The sequence below is a fragment of the Dermochelys coriacea genome, chromosome 12 (assembly GCF_009764565.3).
Source record: "Dermochelys coriacea isolate rDerCor1 chromosome 12, rDerCor1.pri.v4, whole genome shotgun sequence".
Lineage (NCBI taxonomy): Eukaryota > Metazoa > Chordata > Testudines > Dermochelyidae > Dermochelys > Dermochelys coriacea.
Window position 1 is genome coordinate 7,467,974 of NC_050079.1, and position 24,999 is coordinate 7,492,972.

The 24,999-nt window shown below is 47.2% G+C and overlaps 1 protein-coding gene across 8 annotated transcripts in view; it reads right to left on the reverse strand.

The window, feature by feature from the left end:
• Positions 1-3,160: 3,160 nt before the first annotated feature.
• Positions 3,161-24,999, reverse strand: part of LOC119841184 (C-C motif chemokine 22-like) — a 40,764-nt gene continuing 18,925 nt past the window's right edge. For 5 of the 8 annotated variants that reach the window (XM_043494880.1, XM_043494881.1, XM_043494876.1 and 2 more), the window contains 3 exons: positions 5,866-6,024; positions 5,239-5,359; positions 3,161-3,350 (listed from right to left, as the gene is read on the reverse strand). In XM_043494880.1, the coding sequence (XP_043350815.1) occupies positions 3,260-3,350; positions 5,239-5,359; positions 5,866-5,935 (282 nt within the window). In that variant the 5' untranslated portion in view covers positions 5,936-6,024 and the 3' untranslated portion in view covers positions 3,161-3,259. Of the gene's footprint in view, positions 3,351-5,238; positions 5,360-5,865; positions 7,433-8,259; positions 10,185-24,999 lie in introns of those variants that run through there. The other 3 variants (XM_043494878.1, XM_043494877.1, XM_038368381.2) reach the window with 3 other exon arrangements.

Sequence of the window (24,999 nt, forward strand, 5' to 3'; positions counted from 1 at the left end):
TTCAGGGGAAGTGCAGAGAGCAACACCAGGAACTGTTCATGGCATTCATCGACCTAACCAAGGCCTTTGACTCCACCAATTGTGATGCCCTATGAAAGGTGCTGTGTAGGTTTGACTGTCCCCAGAAATTCATTTCCATCATCAGACTTCTCCATGATGGGATGACTGACACCATTCTGTGCAACGGCTCAGAGACCAAACCAAACTCATCATTCATACCAGTGTCAAGCAGAGCTGTGTCATTGCTCCAACACTCTTCTCCATTTACCTTGCCATAATCCTGATTCTCATCCATGACCGCCTTCCTGACAGAATTGGGATTGAGTATCGTATGGATGGCCAACTCCTCAATCTTCTACGTCTCCAAACAAAATATAAGATCACGAGAATTGGCATCACTGAGTCCTTCAATATGCAGATGACTCTGTCATTCTTGCACACACAGAGGTCGACTTGCAAAGCACCCTAAATCTTTTTGCAGATGCCTATCGCAGCCTGATCTGTCTCTCAACATCGGGAAAACCAAGGTACTCTACCAGCCCTCACTTGCACAAACTACTCTTCATACTCTACAAATCACCATCAGTGGAGAACCCCTGGAAAATGTGGACCATTTTCTGTACCTTGGCACCCACCTCTCCCAAACAACCAGCATTGACACAAAAATTGAATACAGGATCTGCTGTGCCAACACCGCTTTTGGAAGACTACTTAAACGATCCTTCAATGAGAGGGATCTGCAAACAGGCACCAAGATCTTGGTTTACAAGGCAGTTGTCATCCCTACCCTTCTCTATGGGTGTGAGACCTGGGTAACCTACAGATGACATCTCAAGCGACTGGCGTGGATCCAGCCGTGCTGCCTCAGGAGGATTCTCAGGATCAGCTGGGAAGACTGACACACTAACATCAACGTTCTCTCTGCACCCAACATCAGCAGTATAAAGAAGCTCAGGTCATGAAATACCAACTCTGCTGGGCTGGCCACTGTGTACATATGCCCGACACTCGCCTCCTGAAGCAAGTGCTCTTCTCTCAGTTAAGTCAGGGAAGAAGGGCTCGCGGAGGGCAGCGGAAGTGTTTCAAAGCCGTACTGAAAGTACATCTTAAAAAGGGAGGCATGAACCCAACACACTGGGAGGACTCGGCACGGAACAGAACACGGTGGCACCACACCATATGCCAAGCCACAGCTCACTTTGAGGAGAACAGACGTGCTCAGGAGACAGAGAAGCGACAAAGGAGGAAAGAAAGGGCACAACACTCCAGCCAACAATTATGTCTCCTCCAAGATTACGCCTGCCACTTCTGTGGGGAAATTTGCAGGGCACGAATTGGGCTTTTCAGCCACTTAAAAACTCACCAATGAACCCCCTTGGCAGACATCATCCTCGCATCGAGGGACAGCCGAAGAAGAAGATAGAAATCAACATCTCACAGGTCCCTTGTACCAGCCCAGTGACCAGGAACTCAACAGACCAGGCCATGCATGCCAGGAGGTATCCCTGGGCTCCAGTGAAACCCCCAAACTCCCATCTGCCTACTCTATCAGCTCTCCTTTCAGCACAGCCTGGTGGCGTACATCCCCTCCAGTCTATCTTCTTGTCCTAATTTAGACTCTTCGAACCTGGGTGTTATGAGGCCCCCATGACCCATTCAGCAATGGGACATGCTCTATTCAAGCGAGAAGCTGGGTCTCAACCAAACCCCTGGATATGAACCCAGGGTTCAGAGGTGAGTTTGCTGCTTTATTCATACCGTCAGTCTCAGCTGAACACTCCTGCCAAACACCATGAATTATGGGTAAATTTGGTTTGGCACCTGATTTCAGGCACCAGGCACCATGTCACTGCACAGCTGGAACCAGTTATCCTCCCGACTGGCAGCCTCAGTGAAAAAGCCATGGATCTACTGATGCAAGAGGACTAAACAAACCTCTCTGCCCCCTAGCGATAGGCCTTCCAGATCGGCCATGCTGGAGCTTGGCTTGCTGCCAGGCATGCTGTACCTGTAGGGTTACCAACTTTCTAATACCAGAAAAGTGAACTAGTTGCCTAGAAAACGCAGTCAGAGCCAATGTATCATACATTTCTCCCCACCTTTGTCTAGCTACGTTATAAACTCTTTGTTGCAGACTCTCTCTTTTTATGTGTATGTCCAGTGCCCACTACCCTGGAGCCCTGATCTTAGTTGGGGTCTCTAAGCACTCATCAACAATTGTAATAATAAAGAACGTGGAAGTATATGTGTTAGTGCAAGCTAGATGTGTACACATGAATACCCGAGTTGGGATGGGGAGGGATGCAGTGAGGGGGATGGGGATGTGGGGGGGTTGGGACAGGGAGGGATGCAGTGAGGAGGTTGTAGCGGGAGGGATGCAGTGCAGGGGATGGGGCGAGGAGGGTGCAATGAGGGGGATGGGGCAGGAGGGATGCAGTGTGGGGGATGGGGCGAGGGGGGTGCAGTGACGGGGATGCAGTGCGGGGGAAGCACTGGGAGACGGGGATAAACACACCTCCAAGGCCTGGGGGCCGGCGATGGGGTGACAGGCGGCAGTTGGCCACGGGGCACGCGCCCCAGCTGGAACCCAGCCACAGGAGGAGCATGAGGAGAAGTGGGCCGGGCAGCCGTGGGTGAAGCATGCGCCACGTGCCCCCCTCACCTCCGCTCCCCGCTCGCGAGTGGTGGTCGCGCTAGTTCTTCCCCTGCCCTGCCTCAGCCCATGGGAGCCGTGTCTGCAGGCGGGGGTGGGGCAGCACGCGGCCCCCTCCCCAGCAGCCGGACATGCCTCCCGATCCGGGGGCCACGTGGTGGCTAGCAGGGAGCTTGCCAGCCCTGCTGCGCGCCGCGGCAAACCGGACAGTCAAGCAGGGCTGAGCGGAACCGCCAGGATCCCGTTTCGACCGCGAGTTCCGGTCCAAAACCGGACACCTGGGCACTGTGTCCCTGTCCTGCAGAGACTGCCGCGCCGTCCCCAGGGCATGGCCCCAGTACTAAGGGGAAACTGAACCGTTCCTCTCAATGTCTTACAGACCCCTGAGGCCACATGACCCACCCAATTGTAACAATCCATCAGTGAGGACAAACCCGGGGCTGAAAACGATTGGGCAGCACTCTCTGTACGCGGAGGGCCACAATGACACACGACACAACTGGTTCTAAAAAACTAAAGATTTAATAAATTTAACAGTCACGGGTATTTTACATAAATAGAGCGGGGCCAGCGGGCCCCTGGGAGTACAGGGGCAGCTGTGCTAAGTTACTTCTTTTTTCTCAGGCGCCGGATTGCAGCTTGTACCCACTTGGCCTCTGGATCAGCACAGACTTCCCTGTTATGGAGAATCACAAACCTGCAATGGGGAAACATTAGGGAGCTCGGTTATTAACTGATGAGCAAGATCGGGCAGTGTCCTACCCTGGAGTCAACTTTACAAAGGGTTGTGCAGACGTCAGGTGTGTGTCTCCCAAGAAATACAATGAATACCCCAGAAAGGAAACCAGAGTCTGAATAAATCAGTTTTACGGCTTTGCTGCCAGCCTCTGCTGTCGTATTTGTGCTGCTCGTGGCATACTGATATAAGGCAGCCCGGAAGGTGTCTTTTGCCTCATGTACCTTGTGCACTAACCAGCTGTGAGCTGGCAGAGGACTGAAGGAGGAGAATTTCCCTGGCTGCTAGGCGGTAACATTAAAATACTTTGCATTTCTATGGCTCCTTTTACCCAAGGATCTCAAAGCAGACTTCATGCTACCCCTGTGAAGTACTGTAGTTACAGATGGGTAAACTGAGGCAGGGAAAGGTTAAGGGGCCTGCCCACAGCTAGTGCAGTGTTTCTTCATCCCAAACCAGTAGGCGATGCTTTGACAACTTCTTAGTTATAACAGTCTCTAGCTCATGCAGCATCTCCTATCCCAACACACTTCATCCCATACACATACGCTCCCACCACGAGATTGCAGCAGCTGAGTTCAGCACACAGCTGTTCAGGAAAGGAAGAAAAGCATGGTCTTAGGGGCTGAGTCTCCTCTCACAGACACTGGTATAAATCAAGAGTAATGACGTCTGTAGAGTCATGTGTATGTGAAAGGAGAATCGGGTCCTTTGTGGCTGAGTGAAATTACCCAGTTGGTTCAGGCAGGCTAAACGGAATAACTCAGATTGAAGTCTGTCTGTCCAGTGGTTAACACCCTTATCTTGCCAAAAGTGCCATGAGATCTCCAATGACCATAAGGGGTCCGCACCTCAGTTTTACTTCTCAAGCCCTTCCGGCTGATCTGAAATGTCCCCCTTATCAGGAAGCCAGAATAAAGAAGAATCTATAGCTACTTATGACAATGCTGCTGCTGCTGAATTGGGCCCAGCTCCAATGAGCATGCACCCTTTTCGTTTACTCTGTGCTGTTTGGGTCAGGAGTGTAGTCGCTGTGAAGAGCCTCTGGGCAAAAGCAGTCACATCTTTGTCACACCCCCTATTACACAGCCCTGTGTACTGGGACGGTGCCTTAAAAATAGACAAGGAGGTTGGGGGGGTGATTAGGGAGTTGGCCTAGCTTGAATTCCCTGCTCTGCTTTACTTAAAGCTTTCATGTAGCTGTAATTAGTGCGCTGCTATTTAAACAGTGTCTTTACGGTAGAGGAAGGGAAGATAAGGCAAGGTGAGGTTATAGCAGATGCCTCCAGGGCTCAGTGTATATCACAATGCATGAGGCACCCAGTGCAACACTGCCTGGAAAGTCATGTCATTCCCCTAAAGTCCCTTTTCATTCTGGTAACTAGTGAGTCTTGACCTGAGCAGTTACCCTGCTTAGCCACATGGTCAGAATGGTCATCAGCCATCAGATCCCTCTTTTTCTCTGTAGGGTAAGAATTAATCAATACTGGCCCTTGAAATATGTTCCATACATTTGCATTTTTACAGTACAATTAATAAAATAATGATCTGATTTACACTTGGGGCCTGATTCTCCTCTCAGTCACACCAGTGTCAAGTCAGAATGACTCTGCTGAAATTAATCAGTGTAAATGAGGAGCAACTCCATTAGAGTCATACGGCTGCAAAACCAGTGTGAGATCAGAATCAGGCTCCTCATTACTTAGTGAATAGGGCAGTTTCCTGGCTAAATGACCACAGTATGTGATCCTTCCCCCTAACACTTGCACAAGCTGCATGTCCCTGACACACACCTATTCTATCCTCTGTTCACCATAAAGCGAGGCCTGACTCACTGAAGTCTACTTACACCACAGCAGGTCTCCTACACCCCGGAGAGGTCTTGTAGAAACTCCTCAGGTTAACAAAACGAATAGGTCTCTTCGTGACGCTTGCGCAGCAGGTTGTGTCTTCCAGGATACCTTGTGGAGCTTTTGGGGGAAAGGAAACCAAATGAGAAACAATTTTACACACGTTACATCTCTCTAGTGTCCCCACCTTGGTGTAGACGGAAAAGAGCCCGTACTACGAATTCCGTTCAAAGACAATAATGATGACTTGCAACTACATAGCATCTTCCTAGACAGAAGGAGTCCCAAAACAGCTGGTGAGGGAGTGCCAAATTCAACTTCCCTGATAGAAGGTGTTTACCCAGCATGCTTTGCTACCCATGATGCTGAACACGCTCCTCCTTCGTCCCTACCCTGGGGGCTGCAGAAAGGGTGGCATAAGAGGCCTGTAGGCCATTACAACACCTACTGGGGAGATCTGGCCATTTTCCGGGCTCTTTGCATCACAAAGCAGACAAAATGGGCTATCGAATCTGGCGCTGGAAGTATGATGAGGCCCTCTCTCACCACGACCCCAACGGCACCTCCCCGCACTCCCCACAGCTCTTTGCTGAAAAGGCCCGGCAATGCCGTAGGTTCCCACTGACCTGCATGGGTGCGCTGAAGGGAAAGCCCTAGAAGGAAAATCACCAGAAGAGCTGTCATCAGGCTGTTCATGATTCTGGGAGGATTCTCCTCGGCTGGAGAGCTCTGGCCCTGGACTGTTTCCCTGGATGGCTGGGATGAATTGACAGCCTTGGACAGAGCTGCGGAATTTAAACCTGCCCATGAAGATGTGCAATTCACCCTTTCCCTGGAGTTTGGAGAACTCTGCCTGCATTTCTGCAGAAAGCTGAATCTGGTCATTCTTAGAACCCAACCTTGTTTCCCTTTGTCATGCTGTCTGGAGTGAGTCATGACTATGACCGTGACCGCACAGTACCAAAATACTACAATAGTCTTATAATGGAGTCCCCTAGACACTAGGTCTATCTTGCTGCAATCACAAACTCCTGTTGAGCCTCACCTAGGGTTAGAGCAGACTCTGGCACTGCACAAAAATCCTCAAATTCCTCCTCAGAAGCCAAGCTACCACTCTCAACAGAGAAAGGGTTGAAGCCATCACCCTCCTGCTCCCCTCCCCTTCTCTCCCCCCGCCCCTTTGCCGCTTTCTCTGCTGTCCACAGCCAAAGCAGGAGAATCAGAGCCATACTCTCTCTGGTTGCGTTATAATATTAGGTTGCTTAGTCCCGGCTGAAATGTTATTACCAATTAAAACATCAGCGGGCAGCAAATTTCTGATGCCTACGATTAACAGCCCCTTAAAATCCACCCACTCAGGGCGAATGTTAGCCAGGGGCACAATCACAGAAAATTCATCCAAAGCTAGAATATTTCGACTTTTGCCAGGAAGTCTGTCCTCTTCCCTTCCCAAACTTTCCTTAACCAAAGTGACTTGTGATGCCACATCGCTCCAGCCTGTACATTCAGTGCTATTCACTCCAGCACTCTTAAATTCTTCACCATCTTCCCAAGACTCAGTTCTAATATAGTTTATGAGGCCATTCTACTCCTCTACAATTTCCTTTGGGATCACAGTGGTAGCATTGGCACTCATGGGGAGGAGGTTGTGGGTGCAGATTGTGGGGCGACCTTAAGTTTGGGGCAATTTGGTTTGATATGGTCAGGAGCCCAACAGTGAGGGCAGGCTGCCTGCCTCCCCTTAGGGCAAGGGGTTTTAAAATCCAGGTTCCCTTAAGGTTGTTTAAGAAAGTTGGGATTAGATTTATTCCTAGACCCTCCTTCTTCTTAACCTGGGGAACAAGAGGATTTCCCTTCCCCTGGGGTTTGTGCTCCCCATGATCCCTTGACTCATCAGCAATGTCTGCTGCCTCCGAAACTGGGGAAGGTTTTTGGTCACGGATGGCCACTTGTACCTCATCAGTGACTGTCCACAACAATTGTGCATGTGCCAACAGATGGAACAGTTTTTCATCATTACCTTCAGCCCCTGCCCCTTATCCATTTTTTCCATAACATTACACACGTCATGCACATATTTGACATGAGTGATGCTGTCGAACATTTTAAGATTTCTGTACTTCAGCTGACGGAACTCAGGGGTAATCTTAAACCTTTTCAGTACCATAGGTGCCGACTCCGTGGGTGCTCCAGAGCTGGCACAGCCCCCCTATCAGCTCCCCCCCGACACATCTCCCCCCCAGCATCTCCTGCCCACCAGTGGGCCCCGCGGATCAGCGCCTCCCCCTCCCTCCCTGTGCCTCCCGCCCACCGCAATCAGCTGTTTTGCGGCCTGCTCCTGGGGCAAAGTCTGTGAGCAAAGCTCTTGGCTCTGGATTTAAGGCTCTCTTTTTTATGGGATGTTCCCCTATTTTTGCATAATTTCTCAAGGCCTTTTGTGTCAAGACCCTCATATGAACATACACACCCTTGCCTGGTTGCTGCCGACTGTGGAGCAGTGATGTGCATCCCCAGGGCTTGGGGTGCAGTGGGATCCCGCCTTCTCCCACCTGTCAGCTGTGCTCCCTGCTCTGGGCAAGCTCCATGCAGCAGCAAGGAAGAGCCGGAGCAGGAGCTGCCACCACCACCAGAGGAAAAGGAATAGGGAGCGCGCTCAGCCATGCAGTAATGGCACCTCCAGCCGTTGCCTTCAGTGCTGCTCCAGAGTCAAGCTGGGGCCATGTGCACACAGAAAAGCAATAGGGCTTGGACCCCAGGTCCCAGCTTAACATGAGTTCAGACCTGCCAGCCCTGCAGGGTCCTGGGACCCTAGATCCAATCCCTAGGTTAGCACAATTGGTGTGTGGACACAAGGGAGGGTTAGGCTTGAGCCCGGGCTTCCATTGCTGTGTAGACATACCCTAAGACTGTCCAGTCTGTCCTACCACCCAGGGAAGCTGGACTGAGTAATAAATGGTGACACACACCAAAAGTTTTACAATATTCAGGTTGTTTCCAGTCCCAAGAGACCAGTCACTTACCCCAGATCAATGTGTACCTTAGATCTTACAGCAAAGACAATGCCTGTAGCCAATGCTGTAATAAACTAGGAAAAAGACCTGAGAATTATTTACAGATTAAAGCAAGCAGACATACACACACACATGAATTTCAGTCTGAATCCTAACAGTGACAGAGTTGTAGTGATCTGTCAATTCAAAGTGTTGTTCAGGGCAGACTCAGAAGGTAACCACTGGAGATCGCTGGCTTCAGTTTGGTGTCTCTGGCCCTTGGAGAGTTCAAACAGCAAAGAGATGGAAAATTTTCCCGTGTCTTTTATTTCCTTCATTCAGCCTCCCAGTCCCAAGGACAACTTCCTTGCAGGTAGCATTTCCAAGGTGCAATAGGGCCAATAACCAATCCTTTGTAGTGCGATATTCCTTGATGGCCAATCTGATTCTGATAGTCTTTCTGGACAGGCAGGGGGAAACACTCTTCCCATCTGAGTTCACAAAGTTCAGAGCAAACATTTTCAAAGTTATAAAGCAAACCTTACATATTGCCTTATAGCATGGAATACAGACATTACAAGTAAGATTAATCCAAGCAGCAACATGCCAGCATTTCGGAGACTCTAAACCGTAAATACAGTTTTATAAGACTAATACCTGTTTTGAGCAACACCACCACATAAGTGAACTGGTCTGATCGCCAGCTATGAGTTTGTCAGTTCTTAGCTAATGCCTGCAGCCTGAGCAAGAGCTGGCACCTGGCCTGCCAGGGTCACACGGGAGCCTTCGTTTGTTATATGTGTGTAATGCACTTAGCACAACGGGGCCTTGATCTTTGAGTGGCACCTCTAGGTGCTACTGCAGTATAAATAATAATTTACGAAGCTAGGAGAGCTACATAGCCTTTTCTTGTAATGCCCCTAAAGTCAGCCTGAAGCATCAGAATGCATTCGTTACGAGACTCTGCTACATACAACTTAGAGTATGTTCCGTTTCTAGAAGTCTGTGACAAATGTTCACTTGTTTCTGAAATAGCATGATTCTTGTTCGAATCCAAGCCGACATGTCGAGCCCTGGTCCTGAAGTATGTTTTAATAGGCAGAAGTTCCTTTGGAAACCACTTGCATCGGTGTTAGAATGACCAGGGCATCAGCATCTGGGAGCAGCGAGCGTTTTATCTGGGAATTCTTGACTTGAACTCAGGAGCTAGGAGTGATGGGTCTGCCACACACAAAGCGGTCAGAGATTGGGGGATGGGGAGGGTTTGATGGGCCCAATATCTTCCACCAGGAAAATAATCTCCAGTTGGATTTGATTTCATAAGAGATGAATGCTGAATTGTACTCCAGGTGTATCAAATTAGCAAGATAGCACATGTCCTTTCTATAAGAATATCAAAACAAGTTCATGTCATTTGCTTCTTAGGATACTTGCTTGTTTGTACATGTTCCGTTCTATGTATTCATACTTAAGCCACTAAATGACCCTTAAAATCAGAGGCCCCTTTATTGCAAAATCAGCAAGCACTCATCTCAGACTTTTCTGCAGCTGCTTCTAGAGATGAATTTTAGAAATGTGGAACAACAGTGCACAAGCTCATCATTCGGCGAACTCTCTCCTACCCCCCATTTCTATTTGATTTAAACCAATTGACTTTTTGAGGAAAAAGGAGGGAAGAATTTCTGCAAAGGATCCCACAGAAACAGAACTGTCTTCTTTCATTCAGCACAGTTGCAATGCCTCAATCTGAGAAAGAGGCAGGAAATGAGCTACAGCTGAGATCAGCCTCTCTTCTAAGTATTGTGCAAGGCCTCTTCTGGGTTTTCTAAAAGTGGGATCCTTTTTTTCAAAAGGAAATTATTTCACTTAGCCATAAATACTTGAAAAACATCACAGATGTGCAGTATAATTGTGGCTTCTGTGCAGAGTTACTGCCTTTAATAAATTATAATGAATGTTTTCCACCAAATCCATCCGATGAAGTGAGCTGTAGCTCACGAAAGCTTATGCTCAAATAAATTTGTTAGTCTCTAAGGTGCCACAAGTACTCCTTTTCTTTTTGCGAATACAGACTAACACGGCTGCTACTCTGAAACCTGAAATGAATGTTGTGCTGGTGAAAGGTGCCAGACAGACAGTGCTAAATACTGAGATCCTCTGTTTTCCCACAAAATGAGGACACCGTGGGCAGAGCAGCGCAAGATTCCCCCACATGCTGCCCAGCCAATGTCCATCAAAGAGCCACCTCACAGCTGGAGGGGAGAAGCTCAATTCCTTGTCTACGCTGAGGACATGCTCCAGCCGTCGGTGGCCAGCAACTGCTGCAGCTGCTCTAATGCAAACCCTTAGAGCAGACAAGCAAAGTGGCCGATCTCAACAATGCAGCTTCTCCCAGTTCCAAGCAGAGGTAAGCTGCACCAGTGCAAATCATAGTTTTCCAGAGCTACAAGTTTGCATCTTTGCAGCTACACCAGTGGCTGGAATCGAGGCAAATCCCCAGTGTAAACAAGGCCTTCATCTCTATGACCCTACAAATCCTTAGAGAAACAATTGGGTGAGGTAATATCTTTTCTTGAAGCGACTCCTGCTGGTGAGAGAGACAGGCTTTTGAGTCACCCAGAGCTCTTCCTCAGGTCTGGGAAAGGTACTCTGAGTGTCACAGCTAAAGGTGGAACAGATTGTTTGGCATAAGTAGTTAGCACATATGGTAAGGGATCAATCAAGGTAGAGTGGACAATTAATACCTCTGCAGTCATAGGATAAAGAGGGGGTTAGTGGGTTACAGTTTGTTGTAATAAACCATAAATCCAGTGTCTCTGTTCAGTTCCTGGTTTTCAGTGGTTTGCAAAGTTACGAATTTAAACTCCCAGGCTGGTCCTACCTTCATAGATCCAGTAACCACCCCAAACACACCAAGAAAACTGTTATCTACAGCCAGGCACACAGATACCAAAGAATATGCTCTGAGGAGAAAGTCCTGGATACACACCTTAACACACTCAAAATCGCCTTCACCAAACAAGGATGCTCTACCAGAGAAGTAGATCCCATCATGGAATGGGCTACCCAAACACCCCAAGAGAACTTACTTCAATACAGAAATAAACCCCCCCTCTGACCGCACACCCTGAGTTGTCACTGTGACGTTGTACTCCATATGTTTTATGGAAATATGTTTATAAGTGTGAATATGATGTAACTGGAATATGCTTTGTGCAAAAGGTCTCTTGTAAGGTATCATTACAAAGCTTATAATCTACTGAATATATTCATCCTATTTGTATGAATGTATCATTTGTGTATCTGAAACTAGAAATAAGAAGTATAACTTTGAGGTCCTATTGTAATTATGCAAAGTGTGGGCCATTAATGGTGGTTTAGAATCCTGATGGCTCTGTTTACTTGCAAGGACATTGGTTGTAAATGGCTCTGTTTACTTGCAAGCCTTCCTGTGTAGTATAGCCCAGCCAATGGGTAATGAAGAAGGAGGTCTTACAGTGACATGTGACCATGTCACCTGATACTGAAATCTATCTTAAACCTGGTGCTTTTCCATTTAGAAGGAGGGGTGGGGACCCAGAGAAACAAAGGATTCCCACCTTGTGTCAAAGAGATAAAAGGGGGTGGAACAGGACAAAGGGGGCCAGTCATGAGAAAGCTCCTGTTTAACACCTAAGATGTCGGCTGGAACTAACAAGGGCTGTACCAGGGGAAAGGATTGGCCCAGACTAGGAAAGAGTCTAGTCTGTGAAAGAAGCTTATTTGAACATCTCTGAGGGTAATATTACCAGTAATCAGTTTCTTAATTTACAGTATTAGGCTTAGACTTGCACGTTTTGTTTTATTTTGCTTGGTGACTTACTTTGTTCTATTACTTGAAACCACTTAAATCCTACTTTTTATACTTAATAAAATCACTTTTGTTTATTAATGAACCCAGAGTAAGTGATTAATACTCGGGGGGGGGGGGCAAACAGCTGTGGATAGCTCTCTATCAGCGTTATAGAGGGCAGACAATTTATGAGTCAAACGGATTTATTTGGGGTTTGGTTCCCATTGGGAGCTGGGTGTCTGGGTGCTGGAGATAGGTATTTGCTGAGCTGTTTTCAGTTAAGTCTGCAGCTTTGGGGGCGTGGACCAGACCTGGGTCTGTGTTTGCAGGTGGCGAGCGTGTCTGGCTCAACAAGGCAGGGAAAATGGGCTCAGTCCCAAGCTGGCAGGGAAAATGGGCTCAGAGGTAATCTCAGCATGTCAGGTGACAGTCCCAAGGGGTCTTTCTGACTGAACCCATCACAGTCACCTACTGGAACCCATGTGGGGTATCATCAAACAACTATGACCCATCCTGGATGGGGACCCCATCCTGAAAGAAATCTTTCCTGAACCCCACTTCAGGCCTTCAAACAACCCCCCAAGCTCTCTGAGCTCATCATCAGAAGCAAGCTCCCCACAGACAAAGACACACCAACTCAAAGCAGCATCAGAGCCCCCCAGAGCAACCAAAACCATTAAAACCAAAGACTTGAAGCATTTCAGCCCATTCAAAAGGACTACACTCACTGATTACTTCACATTGGGCCAGAATCTCAGCTGGCATAAATTGACATATTTCCATTGACTTCACTCAGACCTCAGGCAGCCCTTTGTATGCAGCACCTTTTGCCCTTCTCCAGGTGGCCAGTGAATTGGGAAGGCTCCTAGTCAGAAGAGGATTGCCTCCCTAGATGAGGGGTTTTCCATGTAGATTCATGGAGGGATTATGGGAAAACCCCTGTGGGACTGGAAGCTCAGCACTCCCCACAAAACTACCCTTTTCAGTGCCAGAAATCTCCACGCGCCAGGACACGCTCTCCATGCAGCCCACATTCTGCTAAGCCCCCTCTCTGATCCCCAGCATACAGTCCCTGTTGGGATGGGAGAATGGATGGGCAGACACACACACACACACACACACACACACACTGTAATTTTAATTCATGGGATACACTTCATACATAGTCCCTACGCAGCTGCTGATCTCAATAAATGAGCAGACACCATTCTATTCCTTGGGAAAATAAAGCTAGAGACTGATGCTCTAAAAATAGATTTCTGTTTCATAAGGCTGGACAGCACATCCTCTTTGCTGCTCTGGCTAATGGTGCCATCATGTGGCCAGTTCTGTTTACTAATGGAAAGCTTCCATACATTAAACATTTTTTCTGTGTAACTAACCCTTCCTCTCTTTGCTACAGAATTAGCCAAAGCTTTGCCCAGATCTTTGCTACTGGGGAATGGACCCCCAAACACATACTGTTAACCTGAAACTGGAAAACTGGCAACATAATGTTGCTGGCACAGAAATCCTAAATTCCAAGCTACCCAAATCAGCCTCAGACATCCCAAAAATCCCCTACCCAGTGTGGGAATTCCCAGTCACTCTGCCAACTCCTGGATGCCTTCGTTAATCAAGGGAAAACCTGTTCAGATACATTTCTGTTCTGGGAAAACTTTGTCACTGATTTCTCCCAACTCCTGATGAATGGCAAAGCAAAAAGAGATGATAACAAGTCCATGGAGCTTGAGACATTTGCAGAGATGACTCCACTTGACTTCCAATGTGGTCATGTGAATTATGCTAGATGGAGTAAATGCAGATGTGTAAATGTAGCAGAAGCCAGACCTCTGGAGGAGGAGAAGCCAGCAATATATCGTGCCCTAGCTGATAGTCAGGGAGCAGTCTACCAGACTGCCAGACCTTTTGTCAAGGTTCTTTCCCCACTCTGAACTCTAGGATACAGATGTGGGGACCTGCATGAAAACCTCCTAAGTTTACTTTTACCAGCTTAGTTTAAAACTTCCCCAAGGTACAAACTATTTTACCTTTTGCCCTTGGACTTTATCACTGCCACCACCAAACGTCTAACAGATATATAACTGGGAAAGAGCCCGCTTGGAAATATCTTTCCTCACAAAATCCTCCCAAACCCTACACCCCCTTTCCTGGGGAAGGATTGATAAAAATCCTCACCAATTTGCATAGGTGAACACAGACCCAAACCCTTGGATTTTAAGAACAATGAAAAAACAATCAGATTCTTAAAAAAAGAATTTTAATAGAAGAAAAAGTAAAAGAATCACCTCTGTAAAATCAGGATGGTAAATACCTTACAGGGTAATTAGATTCAAAACATAGAGAATCCCTCTAAGCAAAACCTTAAGTTACAAAAAGACACAAACACAGGAATCTACATTCCATCCAGCACAACTTATTTTCCCAGCCATTTAAACAAAACAGAATCTAACGCATCTCTAGCTAGATGACTTACTAAGTTCTAAGACTCCATTCCTGTTCTGTCCCCGGCAAAAGCATCAGAGAGAGAGAGAGAGAGAGAGAGAGAGAGAGAGAGAGAGGCTTTGTTTCTCCCTCCCCTCAGCTTTTGAAAGTATCTTGTCTCCTCTTTGGTCATTTTGGCCAGGTGCCAGCGAGGTTATCCTAGCTTCTTAACCCTTTACAGATGAAAGGGTTTTTCCTCTGGCCAGGAGGGATTTTAAAGGTGTTTACTATTCCCTTTATATTTATGACACGCTCCCCAAATCACAGATAGGGTTCAACGCTGGCTGTGATTTCTTCCTGGAGCTCTAGGAGAAAACAGAGTTAATAAGACACATGCACCTATAAATATACTACCAAAGTATATAAAGACTAACAATATTTTTCACATCTCAAGGACGATTTTAACCAGTTGATTCTGGGAAACTTTCATGGGAGAGTGCATCAGCCACTTTGTTAGAGGCTCCTGAGATGTGTTGGATGTCGATATCAAAATCTTGGAGAGCTAAACTCCATTGAATAAGTTTTTTATTATTTCCCGTGGCAGTATGAAGCCACTGTAGCGCAGCATGGTCGGTTTGCAGGTGGAAACGCCGTCCCCAAACATATGGGCGTAGCTTTTCCAGAGTGTAGACAATGGCATAACATTCTTTTTCGCTGACTGACCAGTTGCTTTCCTTCTCAGACAGCTTCTTGCTGAGAAACACTACAGGGTGGAATTCTTGATCCAGTCCTTCCTGCATTAAAACAGCTCCCACACCACGCTCGGACACATTTGTGGTTATTAGGAATGGTTTGTCAAAGTCTGGGGCCCTTAGCACAGGTTCAGACATGAGTATCGCTTTAAACTGGTTAAAGGCCTTCTGACACTCTTCGGTCCACTGAATGGCATTTGGCTGTTTCTTTTTGGTTAGGTCTATCAGTGGGGTGGCGATTTGGCTGTATTGTGGTACAAATCGCCTGTAATAACCGGCCAAGCCTAAGAAGACTATTTCTTTGACTTTGGGACAGGCCACTTTTGGATAGCATCCACTTTGGCCTGTAGGGGGTTGATAGTTCCTTGACCCACCTGGTGTCCAAGATAAATCACTCTGTTTAGGCCTATTTGACACTTCTTAGCCTTAACAGTTAGTCCTGCCTCCCTTATGCGCTCGAAGACTTTTTGTAGATGTTCCAGGTGTTCTGCCCAGGAATCCGAAAATATGGCCACATCATCAAGATAGGCAACTGCATATTCTCCTAATCCCGCTAGGAGACCATCTACAAGTCTCTGGAAGGTGGCAGGTGGATTCCGCAGCCCGAAAGGGAGTACATTAAATTCATACAGCCCAACATGGGTGATGAAGGCTGACCTTTCCTTGGCGGATTCATCTAGCGGTACCTGCCAAGTGCCCCTTGGTTAAGTCCAAGGTAGAGATGAACTTGGCCCATCCCAGTTTCTCTAATAGCTCATCTGTGCATGGCATTGGATAGTTGTCGGGGTGACTTACAGCATTTAGCTTACGGTAGACCACACAAAAACATATCTCCCCATCTGGTTTGGGAACTAGAACCACTGGGGATGCCCATGCACTGCCAGAGGGGTGGATTACACCCATCTGTAACATATCCTGGATCTCCCGTTCTATAGCAGTTTTAGCTTGAGGAGACACCCGGTAAGGTTGGACTTTAATTGGGTGAGCATTACCTGTGTCAATGGAGTAGTATGCCCGTTCAGTCAGCCCTGGGGTCAGCGCGTAACTAGGTGCACAGCTCCTTGATCTGCTGTCGCTGCATATGCCCAAGGGTCATGGAGAGGTTCACCTCTTCTACACCACCAGCACTTTTCCCTTCGTAGTAGACACCTTCAGCCACTCAGCGTCATCTCCTCCCTGGGCTGTAAACTGACAACCCTTTACTTCTCTGAAATAAAAGGGCTTTAGAGAATTAATATGGTACACCTTAGGCTTTTGGTTGAAGGTGGGGAATTCTATGAGATAATTAACAGCTCTTAATTAACAGGCGCTTCTGGACTGTGAATGGCCCTTCCCACGACGCTTCCATATTATGGGCCTGGAGTGCCTTTAAGACCACGACCTGGTCCCCTACTTTGAAGGAACACTCTCTGGCATGTTTATCATATCAGGCTTTTTGCACTTTTTGAGCATCCTGTAGGTTTTCTTTAGCAAGGGCTAGAGAGTTTTGGAAGGTGTTTTGTAGGTTGGTTACAAAGTCCAGAATGTTAGTTCCTGGAGAAGGTGTAAATCACTCTCATTGCTGCTTCACCAACTGTAATGGCCCCTTAACCTCGTGGCCATATACAAGTTCAAACAGTAAAAACCTTAAACTGGGATGTGGTACACCTCTGTAGGCAAAGAGCAACTGCTGCAACACTAGGTCCCAATCATTGGAGTGCTCATTTACGAATTTACGTATCATGGCCCCCAAAGTCACATTAAATTTCTCCACCAGGCCATTTGTTTGATTATGGTAAGGGGTGGCAACCAAGTGATTCACCCCATGAGCTTTCCAAAGGCTTTCCATAGTTCCGGCCAGGAAATTAGTTCCTGCATCTGTGAGGATGTCGGAGGGCCAACCTACCCTGGCAAAAATGCCTGCTGGTGCCTGGCACACACTTTTAGCCCTGGTGTTGCTTAGAGCCACTGCTTCCGGCCATCGGGTGGCAAAATCCATGAAAGTCAGTATATACTGCTTTCCTCTGGGTGTCTTTTTCAGAAAAGGACCCAGAATATCCACAGCTACTTGCTGAAATGGAACTTCAATGATGGGGAGTGGCTGGAGAGGGGCTTTGACCTGGTCTTGGGGTTTTCCCATTCTTTGGCATACCTCACAAGACCGGACATAGGTAGAAACATCCTTGCCCATTCCCTCCCAGTGGAATGACCTCCCCAAACGGTCCTGTTCACCCCAGCATGGCCACTAGGATGATCGTGGGCTAAGCTCAAGAGCTTGACCCGGTACTTAGTTGGAACTACCAACTGTCTCTGAGGAGGCCAGTCTTCCTGGTGTCCACCACAAAGAGTTTCCTTGTATAAAAGTCCTCTTTCTACAACAAACCTGGATCGATTAGAAGAGCTGAGAGGCAGTGGGTTGCTCCATGCCGCCCTCCAAGCTCTCTAGAGGCTTTCATCTGCTTCCTGTTTGGTCTGGAATTGTTCCCTTGATGCTGGAGACATCAATTCCTCATTGGATTGTGGATCTAGGCTTGGTCCCTCTGGAAGCGATGTAGGGGATGGGCCTGTTTCCGTTGACTGTGAACTGCTCTCCACTGGTGCACTATGTTGGGGTTCAGGCTCCAGCTCAGCCTCTTGTGTAGGGTTATTGGCTGCTGCTGATTCAGGTTTGGTGGGGCCCTCTGGTGTTGGGCTTGCAAGTACTGGATTCAGTGCAGGGAATGGGTCTGGTGCTAGTTGTTCCGCTGGTTCCGGTTCTGGGACTGGCTCTGTCTGGGTCTCTGGGACTGGATCCACTACTGCTGTTGCAGACATTGGCCTGGGGTCCGGGTCCACCACCTCTGACCGGGTCCTGGTAGAAGTTTCCGGAACAGAGCTAGGTGTGACGGCTTGTTTAGCCTGGCTACAGGTGACCATTCCCACCCTCTTGGCTAGCTTCACACCACTGGCCAAGTCTTCCTCCAACAGTATGGGGATGGGATAATCATCATAGACTGCAAAAGTCCACGTTCCTGATCAGCCTTTGTACTGGACAGGCAACTTGGCTGTAGACAAATTGGAAGAGTTGGACTTGAAAGGTTGAATCATCACTTGGATCTCTGGGTTGATTAAATTGGGGTCCACTAAGGAAGCATGGATAGCCGACACTTGTGCTCCGATGTCCCTCCACGCGGTGACCTTCTTCCCGCCCACACTCACAGTTTCCCTCCACGCCAAGGGTATCTGGGAGGTATCTGGGCCTGAGGACCTCTGGTGTGATTCTGGTACAATGAACTGTAATCTGTTGGGGTTCTTGGGGCAGTTGGCCTTTACATGTCCCGGCTCGTTACATTTAAAACTTTGTCCAGCTGACGGGTCACTGGCTCCAATTTCCCCCACCTCAATTACAGTTTTGGGCTTCCCATCTAGGATGCATCTTTCTATTTCCTCAGGAACACCCTCTAAGAACTGCTCCATTTGCATGAGGAAGGGCAAATCTTCTGGAGATTTAATACTTGCTCCGGATATCCAGGCATCCCAATGTTTCACAATGTGATAGGCATGTCGGGTAAATGACACGTCCGGTTTCCACCTTAGGGCTCTGAACCGCCAACGGGAATGCTCGGATGTTAGCCCCATTCTGACTCTCGCCTTGGTTTTAAACAGTTCATCCTTATTCATGTGTTCCTTAGGCATTTCAGCTGCCACCTCAGCTAAGGGTCCACTGACCTGCGGTCTCAGCTCTACCATGTATTGGTCTGTAGAGATGCTGTACCCAAGGCAGGCCCTTTTGAAGTTTTCTAAGAAGTACTTGCCTGCCTTGTAGGTGGGGAACTGTCTGGGATGGGAAGTGGACTTGGAGAAGGATTGCTAGGGTTTGTTGGTATATTCTGCTGAGCCTTTGCCTTCTCCATCTCCAGTGCATGCTTCCTCTCTTTTTCCTTCTCCTCCTCCACATGCTTCCTCTCTTTTTCCTTCTCCTCCAGGTCTTTGTCCCTTGCCTCCATTTCCCTCCTGTGGGCAGCCTCCATTTCTTTTTCCCTGGCCGCATGTCATCCATGTCCATCTGTATGAGTTCTATCCGTCTTTCATGTTCCTTTTGTTTTTCCTCAGCCTTAAATCTGGCTAATTCCAGCTTTTGTTGAACAGTGCAGTCTGTCATCCTAACCTCTCCGTTTTTAACAAACTTTACACCCGAGAGTTAGAAAGAAAAAAAAAAAACTTGGCTTGTAAAATTTTGCTGTGCTGTCCGGATACATATGTTCTCTAATAGTGATTGTCAGCCTACAGAAAAATCTAAAAAAAACCCTAACACCTTTGTCTCCAGGTAAGAAAACCCCTCTAGTTGCTCTTAGGAAAAAAAAAACTTCTTCAGGTCTGTGAAGACTTATGAATTTCTCTGCAGGAGGTTAACTACCCTGCCTTTAGGTAGAAAAAACTCCAGCTCACAAAAGACAATTCCCTTTTGTCTCTCCTCTGGCCCCAAAGCAGAGAAAAAAAAAACCTCTAACTGCTTTCAGCTTAAAACAGCTTTTTAGTAGCCCAAAAGAAAAAAAAATCCTTTTAAAGATCTGTGCTGCTTCTTGTTCAAAAAATCAAAATCCTTAAAAAAACCCAAAAGCTAACACATTTGTCTCCAGGCAAATAGACAGAAAACCCCTCTAATTGCTCTTAGGTAAAAACAACTTCAGGTCTGTGAAGACTTGTGAATTTCCCTGCAGGAGGTTAACTACCCTGCCTTTATGTAGAGGAAACTCCAGCTCACAAAAGACAATCCCCTTTTGTCTCTGCTCTGGCCCCCAAGTAGAGAAAAAAAAACCTCTAACTTCTTTCAGCTTAAAACCTGCTTTCCAGCAGCCCAAAGGGAAAAAAAATTATTTTTAAAATCTATGCTTCTAGTTCAAAAAGTCTCAAATTTGTATCAAAATGATTTCAAGTTAATCCCACCTCTGCCACCATGTCAAGGTTCCTTCCCCACTCTGAACTCTAGGGTACAGATGTGGGGACTTGCATGAAAACCTCCTAAGCTTATTTTTACCAGCTTAGGTTAAAACTTCCCCAAGGTACAAACTATTTTACCTTTTGCCCTTGGACTTTATCACTGCCACCACCAGGCGTCTAACAAATATATAACTGGGAAAGAACCTGCTTGGAAACGTCTTTCCCCCCAAAATCCTCCCAAACCCTACACCCCCTTTCCTGGGAAAGGTTTGATAAAAATCCTCACCAATTTGCATAGGTGAACACAGACCCGAGCCCTTGGATCTTAAGAACAATGAAAAATCAAGCAGATTCTTAAAAGAAGAATTTTAATAGAAGAAAAAGTAAAAGTGTAAAAGTAAAAGAATCACCTCCATAAAATCAGGATGGTAAATACCTTACAGGGTAATTAGATTCAAAACATAGAGAATCCCTCTAGGCAAAACCTTAAGTTACAAAAAAGACACAAACACAGGAATCTACATTCCATCCAGCACAGTTTATTTTCCCAGCCATTTAAACAAAACAGAATCTAACGCATATCTAGCTAGATTACTTACTAAGACTCCATTCCTGTTCTGTCCCCGGCAAAAGCATTACACAGAGAGAAAGAGAGAGAGGCTTTGTTTCTCCCTCCCCCCAGCTTTTGAAAGTATCTTGTCTTCTCTTTGGTCATTTTGGCCAGGTGCCAGCGAGGTTATCCTAGCTTCTTTACCCTTTAGAGATGAAAGTGTTTTTCCTCTGGCCAGGAGGGATTTTAAAGGTGTTTACCCTTCCATATACCATGAAAGGTGTCATAAATATAAAGGGATGACAAAACAGACGTGTGCCATAGAGCCATCAGCCACAAAGCAGCTACCAAAAAATGGAAAGCTGCAGATAAAACTGGGATTATAAAAAGGGTGACTGAAGAAATGACAAATCCTTTTAGCACTGCAACTGGAACAAGGCCAGACAACAGCCAGCCGTTTATGAACATTGCAGTATCTACTGGGGCCTCACCTGAAACTGAGGCAACTTTGTGCATGATAAGAGAGAATGGAACACAAGAAATCAAGCAGTTTGGAACCGGTAGGCTGCAAAGGGGTGAGATACACTGCTTTGATCCCATGAAAGGCATAATCTCATCTCCATGGGTGCTCCAGGGCTGGGGCACCCATGGGGAAAATAGTGGGTGCTCAGCACCCCCATGGATCATCTCCTCCCCCTTCCCCCTAGCCTGCCAACAATCAGCTGTTCAGCAGTGTGCAGGAGGCGTTGGGGGCGAGGGGGAATATAGGGGGAAGGAAGAGGTGGGGTGGGGACGGGAAGAGGGAGGGTGGAGGCAGAGCAGGGTCGGGAAGGGGCTGGGGGTTTGGAGGGGAAGGGGTGGAGCAGGGAAGACGCAAGAGATTCCAGAGGATGGGAAGAGAGCAAATATAGTGCCCATCTATAAAAAGGGACTTGTCAAGAACAAATCGTGTCAAACCAACCGGATAGCTTTCTTTGACAGGGTAACAAGCCTTGTGAATGGGGGGAAGCGGCAGACATGGTATATCTTGACTTTAGTAAGGCTTTTGATACTGTCTTGCATGACCTTCTCATAAACAAACTAGGGAAATGCAATCTGGATGGACCTACTATAAGGTGGATGCAGAACTGGTTGGAAAAACATTCCCAGCGAGTAGTTATCAGTGGCTCACAGTCATGCTACAAGGGCATAACGAGTGGGGTCCTGCAGGGATCGGTTCTGGGTCCAGTTCTGTTCAATATCTTCATCAATGATTTAGATAATGGTATAGAAAGTACACTGTGGATGATACCAAGCTGGGAGGGGTTGCAAGTGCTCTGTCCAGTTCTCGGCGCCATATTTCAGGAAAGATGTGGACAAATTGGAGAGTTCAGAAAAGAGCAACAAAAATGAATAAAGGTCTAGAAAACATGACCTATGAGGGAAGAATGAAAAAATTGGGTTTGTTTAGTCTGGAAAAGAGAAGACTGAGGGGGGACATAACAGTTTTCAAGTACGTAAAAGGTTGTTATGAGGAGGAGGGAGAAAAAAATTCTTAACTTCTGAGGACAGGACAAGCAGCAATGGGCTTAAATTGCAGCAAGGGCGGTTTAGGTTGGACATTAGGAAAAACTTCCTAACTGTCAGGGTGGTTAAGCAGTGGAATAAATTGCCTAGGGAGGTTGTGGATTCTCCATCATTGGAGGTCTTTAAGAGCAGGTTAAACAAACACCTGTCAGGAATGATCTAGAGAATACTTAGTCCTGCCATGAGTGCAGGGGACTGGACTAGATGACCTCTCAAGGTCCCTTCCAGTCCTATAATTCCACAGATGCTCCTCAGTGACTGGATTGTGAAGTGTGAACAGAGATTGTCCCCTGGTTGTGAAGTGCACTGTGCTGGCGGGTTTCACGACATGATAGGATCAGTCAAAGCAGCGCTTGGCAGCCATTCTGCAATAGCAAGGCAGCAGATCACAAGGAAGCAGATTCACACATGTTCTTGCATGTTGCTCATGCAAAGCAAGCCCTTAGTGTAAACAGGGTGCTCACGTGGACTTTGGATTCAGCTGCTGCATCGAGGTGCCCCAGATACTGCTCTATCTGTGGGGTAGATCAATGCTATTTCAAACCTGGTGTTCGCCAAAAGAAGAGAGTCAGTCCCGTGCACAGAGGGGCTATGGAGCTGGGAACAGACAGGTGTCTTATGCTGCCAAACATTCATGCTCTTGGTGGGTATGACTCTACTTCCGCTTGCAGTGGCATGGGGGAAAAGAGATGGTTGAAGACAGCAGCTGAGCACCAGAGAAGTAGGTGGAGAAGGAATTTAAAGCTCTTCTCCCCCCAAGCAGCAGGAGTGGGGGGTGGGAAGGAGAACTCCAGAATGCCTCCCACAACGCACCACAATGCCCAATCCCAAGGCTCTGTGTCTAGGACATGCACTGAGACTGCTCGGTCTCTACTCCCCACCCTGGGCTTGGGTTTGAGGCTATGTCCTGCATTAATGCGGTCTGTTCTGCATTCCCCACCTTGACTTCACTACCTGTGACATTCACAAAGCAAGCCCATTCTCTGCTCCCTCTCAGTCACCGGGCTATTCACCTGTCATATGGACCTGGCATCCCTTGTCTCAACAGTGTGACACAGGTCCACAAAAGGGTGACAATACTCAGCGGTACCATCCCTAACTTTCAGCTGCCTTGAGACAGCTAAACACCCCACTGGGGGTTCCCCAAGCCTGCGTCAGGCACTGAGGCTCCTTCGTCAAGGCATGGGGAGAGAGAGGCACCGGGGAATGGGATCCATGAGAGCCAGCAGGGAACCGCCTGTGCCAGCCACTGGGAGATGCCAACAAGAGAGGTTGTGCCCCTTTCAAGGAGTTCGGTGCCTGTCTCGGATTGTGATCCACAGCCAGGAACCCCCAAATCGTTCGTTGTGCAATTGTCAGGGACCTGCCTAATGCCTGCAGAACAGCCTAGGGGAGAGGGGGAAGGAGATGAAGGCCTCTGTCCTGTGTTACGTTTACCCAGTGGTTGGGGTACCCACCCACTGTGCTTCACTCCCCCACACACACCCTGATGAGAAGGGATTTGAATAGGGCTCTTCCAATGCCCAGATGAGTGCCCTACTCCTTGGGCATGGGCATCCCTCAGTCGTGCCTCCTGAAGCTGTTCCACCTGAATTAAATATTATTTTGGGCCTGGTTCAAATCTCCCCCCTGCCTGTTAGGAAACGGTTTGAACAGGGATTTCGTCCCTCCCAGGTGGCTGTCCTCCGAGATGGGATATCCCCTCTTGCTCTCCGGAGGCTGTTGTCTTCTTGGGACAGAGGGGGGATTTAGAGAAGGATCACCCACCTCTGACCCTCCCTGGGAGCGGGGAGGCCCCTGTTCAAACCGCTTTACAGAGGAGTGAGCATCTGGGCGAGCATCTGAACCAGTGCGGACAAAAGACTGATTCATGTTTTCTTTGGCCAAAATCCGTATTTAATTAAAAGTGCAACAGCCCCTCACAGAACAGCCCATTGTTGAGTGGCCCAGGCACTCACCTTAGGGCAGGGACAGCTCCAGCTTCTTCCCAGTGTCGGGGCTGAAGTGGGCAGACACAAAATTGAGGGTGGGAGTTGCGCTAGCCATCTTGTGCGCACACATAGTTTTTTTTTTTAACAATACACACTTAAACGTGTGTTTTATCTCTGGTTTCAGAGTAGCAGCCGTGTTAGTCTGTATTCGCAAAAAGAAAAAGAGGACTTGTGGCACCTTAGAGACTAACAAATTTATTTGAGCATAAGCTTTCGTGAGCTTCATCGTGCATCCGATGAAGTGAGCTATAGCTCACGAAAGCTTATGCTCAAATAAATTTGTTAGTCTCTAAGGTGCCACAAGTACTCCTTTTATTTTTGTTTTATCTTTGTTATCCTCAAAAGGAGAATGAAAATATATACAGACAGATCGGTTTTAAACTTCATCTCTTGCAACTCACTGGGGCAACATTTATTCACAGAAAATCAATAGGGGAAAAAACCTAAGCCAATTCATACATACATAAATACATACATAACAATAAGCAAATGCAAACTTCTGGGCAAAAATTACTAGTTAAATAATATCAATAGTTAATTACTTTAAATCAGAGAATGTACCGTATTATATTTTTAAATTAGTCATTTGCACATGCAAAGAAAACAAAACAACACACACGACTATTTAAAGCAAAATAAACAACTGATCAAAACTAAGTACATCCTTTTTCCCCAGACAATCAGGCTTGTGTTTCCACCCCAGTCAAATCAAAACCCAATCAGTATTTCTCAAACTTAACAGAACACTGCTATTTT